This window comes from Dasypus novemcinctus, chromosome 6 (genome assembly GCF_030445035.2).
Source record: "Dasypus novemcinctus isolate mDasNov1 chromosome 6, mDasNov1.1.hap2, whole genome shotgun sequence".
NCBI classification, from domain to species: Eukaryota; Metazoa; Chordata; class Mammalia; order Cingulata; family Dasypodidae; genus Dasypus; species Dasypus novemcinctus.
The window spans coordinates 38,994,339-39,004,229 of NC_080678.1; the positions used below are offsets into that span (position 1 = coordinate 38,994,339).

The window sequence follows — 9,891 nt, forward strand, 5'->3', positions numbered from 1 at the left end:
AGGTCACAACTATTATTATACACTTATTGTTTATGTATGAGTGATATACTTTAATAAATTAATTTTTTAAAAAAGGCCCTGCACCTAGAAGGTGCTCCGTAAATAAGAGGTCAGGCCCCTCCTGCCCTTCCACTCTTACCCTCTCTGACTCAACTCTCCTTCCACATCCCTGCCCGGGAACTGCCAAATCCAAAATTCATGGCTGCTTTTCTCAAGTCACCCACTGTGATGATGAAAGTAAATGATTAATCCCAGATTGAAACCAAAGTTTAGATATTGCTCTATTACAGACCTTAACTCTACGAGGAAAGGATTTCTGCTTAGACCAGCAGAAATCCCTGGGCAGCCACCTCTGGGGAACACTGCCTCCCCGACAAGTGACTATGTCTCTTCCAGGTGCCAGGCATGGTGCTGGGGGCTCAGCTAAGCAGCTGCAGCCCAGAAGCCAGCAGTCAGGAGAGGCTCACGGGCAAGCCCCGCTGCCAGCACCGTGCCAGCCCGGCCAGGCCTCCCCTCTGTTGTTACAGGGAGAAATTCTCCCACACAGGCAAGGCCCTTAAAATAGCCCTTTGGGTCTGGGCCATCAGGAAACAGAATAGAGCTGGGTCAGAATCAGGCCTACCCTGAAAGAGTTTACAAGCAGCCACTTCAGATGGCTGGGACCATCATGCTACACTCACAGCCCTTGGGTGGGGAAAAGCCAGTAAGGTAGATTTTTCAACAAAGCACCACTGACAGCAGGACAAGCTGGTGGGCCCAGCTGAAGCCCGCAAACCCCTAGGGCAGCCTGGAGGGTGCTCAAGCACCAAAGGCCTGTGACAGTAAGAAACCTGGCCCAGGCTGGGGGAGGGGAGAGGCAAACACACCTGGGTTGTGGTTACTCACAAGGATACCTCACCTTTCAGAACCTCAGTCCCCATATGTATACAATGAGGTTAAAAAAGGCATACCTCCTGGGCTGTGTGAGGACCAGAGATTAGAAAGTAAAGGGCACAGAACAGAAATTCAATACACAGTAGCTGCAGTGACAGTGGCAACGCGGCACAGGGCCAGGTCTCCTCTGACTACTACCGTGTGAGAATACTCCGGCACAGGGCAAGGCATCCTCTGACTATTACCCTGTGGGAAGACTGCTGCAAAACGACGACACAGAGGCTCTCCACCAGGGGCCACGCAGTGATGGGCAATGCTGCAAACAGGCGCACGCCCCTCGATCCACCTACTCCTTCCGCAAATTCACTGTCGGCATTGCAGGCACCCCTCATCCCTTACTGCCTGGAATGGAGCTCGGATCTGATAAGAGTGACAAATTTCCGACACTGGCTGAAGCTCACACTCCAGGGACCCCAGGGGCAGATTAGATGGCCCCACCCCCACCCCAGGCCCTGGGGACGGACAGAATTCCTGCAGCAGACACCCAGAGAGGAAGGGATCCCGCCCCTCCGGCCTCCGCCCAGGCTAGGGGAGGGGGCCTTCCTCACCAGCCAAAGGGAAGTGACAGCAAAGGGCCAGAGTGTTAGTGGGAAAAGCACAGCTGTTTCCCCTTTGCTAACTCAGTCGCCTGCATGTCACTTCCTCCCCTCGACTTACAGCAGGGAGAGATGGGACTGGAAATAGTTGTCTCTTCCCATTCACAAAATAACCATTGGTTTTTTTGTTTGTTTTGTTTTGTTTTGGAGCAGAACTAGAAAGCGGGTTCCAGTCCTTACCCAGTCCTGTTCCAGCCGCAGCTCTGAGAACCACTCAGGAGCCAGCTCTGGGGCCCACCTGAAGGGCCGCTGGTGACCATTAGCTCTCCTCTCCTCTCCTCCCCCTTGGGAGGAAAGTAACGCTCCAGACATCTGCACAAGAAACTCTGAATTCCCTCAGCTGGCATCTGGGCCTCTCAGAAGCTGACCCTGACCTTCATCTTCCTCTTTCTCCCCCATCTCACCTTGCTTTTGCCCAGATTGTCGCCGCACATTCCACCTCCAGCATCTTTGCTTTTCCCTTGCTTGAAATACCTCCCTGCCCCCACCCCCCCCAGGCCTGCTCCCTCCAGGCCCCTCACGAAGCCTGCCTTCTCCAGCCTTCTTCCTAAGTACTCCAGTTCTCGGAGAGCTCTCGTGTCTCCGAACATCTTTAGGATTTAATAATTATAGCAGAGAGGTTGTGCGTAACATGTGCCAGCTACTGTTCTAAGCTCTTCATACATTTTAACTCATTTAATCTTCACCACAACCCTATGAGCAAGGCCCTATTGCTCTCCACATTTTTTTTTACAGATGAGGAAACTGAGGCACTTGTACTGGGTCCCCCAGCTAGTAAGCGGTAGAGCCAGGATTCCAGCCCCAGGATACCAGAGCCCATGTGCGCTCCAGTAACACTGCCTTACCAGACCCACTTCTTGCGCTTGCTCTCAGGAGGTGCTGCCTGACTCACTATTTTTATGCCCCTCTGTCACCTCCCCAGTGTTACTATAGAAAGAAAGTGGCAAGCTTAAGGACTTGGCTGCCAGAGACCAGGATGAGAAGCCTAGCCCTATCACTGATTTAGTCTCAGAATCACGTGAACACTAGGTCTTAATATACACAACTACCTACCTCATGTGGTTACAAAGCTGAAATAAAATCCCCTCTATCTGGGAAGCAGATGCAGCTCAGTGGTTGAGAGCCTGCTTCCCATGTACGAGGTCCCTGGTTCAATCCCTGACACCTCTTGAAAAAAAAAAATTTCCCTCTATCTATTACCTTCTGTACTGCCCAGCGCACAGAAGGAACTTAGGTTGCTCTTCCCCTGCTGTCCTCACTGTGCATCCTGACGTCCTCACTGGCCTCTGGCTGGCACTGGGCCTAAAGCTACACAGGGGCACAACGGGGGCCTTCCTGTAGCTCACCCTCCCGCCCTCCCCTGCAGGCCCCTGACCGCTCCATTCACCTGCCCTCTGGTAACTGACCCCACAGGCAGCAGGAGCCAGGCCCAGGCAGAACCCAGGAGAAAAGCTGATCGCCCTACTCGGGCACTTCCAATAGTTTTGGCAATTGCCACAACAGAGAACACCCTGGCCCTTATTCAGAATCTATTTCCAAAGCCAGAATGTCCACCTCATTTCCCACACACACCCCCTGTCCTTCCTGCTCCCTGAATCCCTGACCTGAACCGTTATCCCTTTCCTGGATTCTCAGAATTTAAGAGTAAGGGTGACTACTGTGTAACTCTATTATTTGTTTTATTTTGCTTAATTAAGAGGCAAAAGAGAACAGAGTTGCCTGTCAGATTTTTTTCTGGCCAAAAAATATTCTGGTCAGTGACTCAGGCTGAGGAAATTGAAAGGTAATTTCCAGAGGACTAATGTTCAAATCCAAAGTCAGAAGTCTGAAAAAAACTCTAATTTATGACCTCTACTGTCCATTAACTCCTGCTGGCCCCAGAATACCTCTCTGGAAAATGTAGCGGTTGGTGCTTATATTTCTGAAGCTGGAACCAGTCTTCTGTGACATCAAATAGGTTTATTTTTCCTTTCCCTTCCCTTCCCCTCTGCCTGACACCATAAACGGTGATTCCAACCCTGATTTGCCCCCAAAATCCCTCACTCAGCTCTAAACAAGGCCATGATAAATGGCTGGTTGAGCTCCCTGTTCCATCAGCCTTGAAGGATGTGGTTGGTTGTTCCATGAGCAAGGAGCTTGTCAGACCTGTGAATCACCCCCAGACCACTTCCCTCCCGGAGAAGAAACCGTTCAGTGTGTGTGTGAGAGAGAGAGACAGCGAGAGACAGAGAGAAAGCAAGCTTGAATCTTGAGTACTATGTGTGTGGCACTGACCTTTGGCCAGAATCCTAGTCCACCCTGACCTTCCCTGGAACACCCTCCCTATTCTCTCCCAACCCATAATCCTTCCCTTCTCCTTTGCAACTTACCTCTTCCAGGAAACAATCACTAGATCTCAATGCTCAGCTCCAGGAACCCCTCCAGGTCGAACAGCTGCTCCTTGTTTATGTGTTTCTCTGTATGTTGGGTGTTTTCCATGGGGCATGTAGCCCAATTTCTCATCACACTATAAACAGCTGGGCCTTCCTTTTCTGCCTCAGTCTTTCCTTTTCTCTCAACTTTACCTACCAGGTTCTAAATGAACCATCAAGAACACAGAACTGGGAAGCGGACTTGGCCCAGTGGTTAGGGCATCCATCTACCACATGGTAGGTCTGTGGTTCAAACTCTGGGCCTCCTTGACCCATATGGAGCTGGCCCATGCGCAGTGCTGATGCGCACAAGAAGTGCTGTGCCACGCAGGGATGACCCCCCAGTAGGGGAGCCCCACGCACAAGGAGTGCGCCCTGTAAGGAGAGCCGCCCAGTGTGAAAGGAAGTGCAGCCTGCTCAGGAATGGTGCCGCCCACACGGAGAGCTGACACAACAAAAAGAAACACAGATTCCCGTGCCGCTGACAACAACAGAAGCGGACAAAGAAGAAGGCGCAGCAAATAGACACAGAGAACAGACAACCGGGGTGGGGGGGAAGGGGAGAAAAATAAATAAATAAATAAATAAATCTTAAAAAAAAAAAGAACACAGAACTGAAACTAGTATATGTGGAGTACCCATGATGGGGGCCAGGTTCTGGGTAGATGTTTCACCCACATTATCTTAGGTAAACTTCCCAAAAACCCTGAGTGGTTATAGGTGAGAAAACGGAGGCCCAAAGACCTGGCCCAAGGTCGTACTGCCAAGAAGCAGTAGAGGCAGTATTTGAACCCTGATCTGCCCAATTCCTCTCATACCATAATGGAACCGGCAGTGAAGAAGATCCTTTTCATGCTGTGGCTGGGCATCCTAAGTCCTGTGGAGCTAGAGCCACAGTCTAAGGACTTAGAGGAAAAAAAAAAAAAGAACACAGAAATGAATGTGTCTAGGGTCAATTCCTAAAAAAGTAGTTCCCATTTCTAGGATGTGATCATCTAAACCCATGAAAGTATGTATTCTTTCTGCATGGTCAACCTTAATCTAGCACCCCAAGTATCACTCCAGCCAGATATCATCCTGGATTTGCCTATCTCCTCCTGGCCCACAGTGATCTCCCTTCACTATGCCTTATAAACTCACCCCTGGCCCTTGGCAAATGTCCCACACAAGGAGACAGTTCTCCAATACCACTCTGAAGTATTCTGTCCCTGAGCACAGTCCTGAGCTTGGATTCCCCAACCAGACTCTTTGAGGAAAAGGACCCCATTTGAGGTCCATATCCTCCTTTGGAGGTAAATTGACCTGAGTTCAAAGCCCAGCTCTGCCTTGTACTAACTGGGGAACCTTGTGCCAACTGGTTAATCTCTCCAAGCGTAGGTTAACCCATCTGTAAAAAAGAGTCACAGAACCACCCCCACAGAATTGCACGAATTGCGTGAGATAATGCACAGTAACTGTTCGCCACCATCCCTGGCACGATGATGGTAATGTCTGACACCGGCTATTATCTGTACTCTCTAAAGAGTCCTGGGAAGATAAGGATGTTTGTGACTGGTATTTGTCTCAAACAATCAGGAAAGGAAATTAGTGTGAAAGTACAATGCCTTCGAAATGCAAACAGAATAATTTCTTGTTTGTTTCAGATGGACAAGCTTCTCTCCATGACATGTATGTATGTTATCATCTTTCCATGACATGACATACACCTCCATACACCTGTAGATACAAAGAATTATGTAGAACTGAACTATGTTCTCATCAGAAAACCTTCAAATGAAGTAATCATCATTTGTGTCCAGCACCATCAAGACCACTTTAAAGACAAGTGGTCTGAGGCCAAAGCTGGTTTAACTAAGATCTGCACAGGGGCAGTTCATAAAAGCTAGGAGAAGAGCCCAGCTCCGTGCTAGGGAGCTTGACCTAAGCAGCAGCTGTCCCCCTACTGCTATCCCAAGCAGGGGCTTGGCAGAGAGGAAGGAAGCCAAGGGAGGGTAGCACCATCCAAACGATGGAGCCACTTGCCTGTCTTCATAAACAGACCAAAAGCACAAGACTCTCCATGATCAAGCAGCTCCCCGTCACCCTGCGGCCAGGCACACCCTATGCCTAAGTCCTGACAGAAGCTTGCAGTGTGTTCCCAATGTTCTTCTGCTTGGGTCCCAGGCCTCTCAGCAGCTAGTGCTGGCTAGCAGGCACATCCCATAAAACCTCTCTGCTCTGCAATTTACCAAACCAAAGACTCAGAATTTGCCATCAATGGAGAAGAGGCCAGAACATCCGTGACTTGGGCATGGCGTGTTTTGCCAGCTCACCCCATCAGAATGTCTTACCCAGATCACTTGACTTTCTGGGGTATTAGGTCCACAGGGAAAGGGCCAATAGAAGAGTGGATTCGCAGTCTCAGAGGCCACCACCTCCCTGAACAGGTTCCTCTTGCCTCTGTTGGCCTCACTGGACCCCCTCCTTATGGTATGACTTAATGCCCCAAACGTGGAGGGACCTTGCTACCACCAGACATTTGCCTTCCTAGTCAATCCCAACCACCCTAAGTGCATATTTGATTGACAAAACTAAAACCATGGGGAAAGGTCAGTTAGATGCAGGTGTTGGGACTGGCTGTGTCACAAGTTCCTTTACCCAATCTGGGTCTCAGCTTCCTCATCTGCAAAGTGAGGGGGCTGAGCCAGATGAGTCCTCAGGACCCGGCCAGCTCCACAATTCTACTGCTCATAACACCTTCTCCTTTGTTTCCCAGAACCTTAATTTAGAGTTCTGTATTGCCCCATCTGTTCAGTGACAACATTCCCTTCCCCAAACATAATGTCATCCATTCTCACACGGGAAGCGGAGATGTCCCGGGAAGCACTGTGTCTGTAAAAAAGGAGGAAATGATCATTTCAAGGGAACGGGACAGGATGTAGAACACGCTATTCTCAATCTTAAAATCTAAAATCTTTCTTCCTTTTTGCCAGACCCTTGATAGCTGCTTTTCAAAAGTATTTTCTTGATCATTATCTCACCACTAATAAATTATTACTAGTTTAATAAAGTAAACCATTTAATGAGTGCTTACTATGTGCCAGGAATTGGGCTAAGAGCTTTACCTGAATGATCTCATTAAATTCTCCCAACAACCCTATGAACGAGGAACAACTTTTATCCTCACTTTAAAACTCAGCAAACTGAGATCCAGAGAGGTTAAATTACTTGCCCAAGAGCAGGCTTTGCACAAGCCCATCTAACTTCTACCCCTCTCAGGGCTGCCTATGGTGAAGTCCTAGTCTCTTTACCAACACCCCTTGCTTGTTGCCAGCACATCCTCCATCTGTCATCTTAGACATCATTGGTCAGAGCTAAAATTTGGTGTTTCACCTAAAATCCAGAGGAGGAAAAGCAGCTGCCTGGGTCGTGGGGGTCGGGGGAGGCGGATGGCAGCAAAAGATGCTCACTGAACCAGGTAACAGAAAAGAAAGGCCATTCTGAGCAGGGCAGGGAACAGCCATCACAGCTGCCACCCTCTCAGCTTGGTCAGGAACCAGCCTCCAGATTCAACCTCGTCCCCAACCTGAGCCCAGCCCCTGTGCTCAGCTGTAAAAACCAACCAACCAACCAACCAGCCCAAAGTGGAGGGCTACTGGTGATAATGGTAGAAACTAGCCTGAGGTCGGGATTAGCACAATCCCAGTCCCCTTTCCAATCAGAAAATAAAAGGCACTTTAGAGATTAATGTGCAGTTTAGGACAGCAATCAACAGCCTATTTTTATTGTTAAAATCAAAGCTTTGAGCATTCTAAATTCTCCTTTAAATGCCTAATTTGCAAATAGGATGCAGCCTTGCTGTCTCAATGTCCTCTGTGCTTTGACTCCTGCGGGGCTGCATGTCTGTTTCTTCTGTTTCAAGTACAGGAGCAAAGACGCTCAGACAGGCGTCCTCAAGGCGGCAAGGAGCCGTGTTTACTTCCTAAAGTGTGAAGGATGGGAAGGCAGGACCAGCTGAGATGAAAGCGGGACGTGCCACACAGACCCCGGAGCCGCGCGCAGTTAACTTTAGCCGCTTCTCATTAAGTTTTAGGAAGGAAGGGGGAGGGGCAGCCGGCCGTTCCGCCGACCACAGCAAACATTTGCCTTCTCGCGTCTGGGGATGCAGCATCACTTAAGGGGAAATGAACCCGGGTAAGGGTCACGCCTAGAAGAAGGTTAGAAGGTAAAGCCACAACTCTCCTGACACCGACGGACACAATGACTTGAAGAAGGAAATGAAAGCTCTTTGCTAAGGGTGGAGGTGGGGCAGGGGCGCGACGGCCCCAGGCCGAGGCAGGCAGAGACCAGAACAAACACAGGAGGCAGAGGACGAGGCTCCCCCAGGACAAGCCTCTGAAAGCTTCCAGGGTGCCGTGACCACGAGCGCCGAGACCCAGGGAAGGCGGCGAAGATGCTCTCTCCCAATGGAGGGTGTCAGGCTTTGACGAAAACTCCCCTCACCTCCGGGGGGTGGGGGTGGGGGTGGGGGGCTCACCCGTCAAAGCTCAGGCGGACAGATGACTTCACCACTGTAACAGACCAGGGCAGCCACTTGCCAATTCCAATGCCAAAAAAAGAAAACGGGCAGGGGGGAGTGGAATAAAGACAGAAAAGACTTCCCTGGAGATCACAGCCCTGCGAAGAAACCCCACAGCCGCGAGCTGCCCTGTGGCCTCTTAACTCGGCCCAGAGAAGTGGGGGCCTTTCCCGGGGATCCCCAGCCGGCCCTCAGAAGGGGCGGGGTGGGGGCAGTACTCACATAATGCTTGGAGGGGTTCCTCCGCTTCTCCACGTCCACCACGGTGGCGTCTTGCACGCAGTAGGCGAGCATCTTCCCCCACTAAGCGAGTGGCGCCCCCGGGCGGTGTCACCTTCTCATCCTGGCCGGGCTCCGGCTCCTTCTCCCGCTTCCCGGGTCCCCGGGACTACCCGTGACCCCCGCCCGCTGTGCCGCTGCCCGGGCTCCCGGCGTCCACAGTTACGGCCCCGGGGCGAGGGACGGTCTCGGAGGGCACGCCGGGCTCCGTGCGCCCCGGGCGGCTCCCCCTGGGCCTGCGGTGCGCCCCTGCCGCCTGCTCTTCTGCTCCCGGGTCGTCCGCTCGCTTTCCCCGCCGCCCCGTGGGTCCGGCGGGAACTGGCGCAGCCAGAGGAGGGGCGGGGGTGTGTCGCGCCGGCGAGGGGAAGGGCCCGGAGCCGGGGAGCCGCTGTCAGCGCGCTGGGGAGGGCCGCCGGCGCCCCTTCGCCGCGCTCCAGCTCCGGGGGGTTCGGCGCTGGCGGAGGTTGCGGGCGCAGGAGGCGGAGGCAGCGCCAGGGCCGGGAGGGAAGGGAAGGGAAGGGAGGGGATTGAGGGGACGCGCGCGGGGAGGGGCTGCAGCCCGGGGGAGGGGCTCGGGGAGACTGGGAGGGGGCTGCCGCGGCGCGCCCTCTCCCCGGCCCTGCTAGAAGCCTGCGGCCTGGCGCGGGGTAAGCCCTGGGGTCGTTCGCCAAGCACAGGAAATCTCAGGGTGGCTTGGGGGTGGGGGCTGACTCTAGCGCGCCCCCATCCTGGCTCCCGGCGTCTCCAGCCTTTCACTCATGGAGCAGATTTGTCTTTTTTGTCGCCACCTTTACTCTCCCCTCCTACCCCCATCTCCCCAGACCTCTTTAATGAGAAGTGGTTTATGACCCTGCTATTACTTCCCAGGGCCCCGAGGAAGAGAAGGGAATAAGGAAGGGGCAGCATTAAATCCTTCAAACCAGAGCCTGTTTTTGATAAACCACCTGCCCCCCAGCAGGTCACAAAGGGTGAGCTCTCCCCGGAAATGTGATCAGTCCCCGGCTTGGGTCAACCATCGATCAGGGCCTGTGTAACTAACCTGTGACATCATTTACTAGTGAGATTACAAGACTGCAGAATACCAGTGCCTTAAACTTGAGGTTCCCCTGGGACC

At 52.3% G+C, this 9,891-nt stretch overlaps 1 protein-coding gene across 4 annotated transcripts in view; it reads right to left on the reverse strand.

Moving 5' to 3' along the window:
- The window catches only part of SH3PXD2A (SH3 and PX domains 2A), a 238,317-nt gene extending 229,302 nt beyond the window's left edge, over nt 1-9,015 (reverse strand). For 2 of the 4 annotated variants that reach the window (XM_058298626.2, XM_058298624.2), the window contains exon 1: nt 8,721-9,015. In XM_058298626.2, the coding sequence (XP_058154609.1) occupies nt 8,721-8,792 (72 nt within the window). In that variant the 5' untranslated portion in view covers nt 8,793-9,015. The remainder of the gene's footprint in view (nt 1-8,720) is intronic. The other 2 variants (XM_058298625.2, XM_058298623.2) reach the window with 2 other exon arrangements.
- Nucleotides 9,016-9,891: the final 876 nt, after the last annotated feature.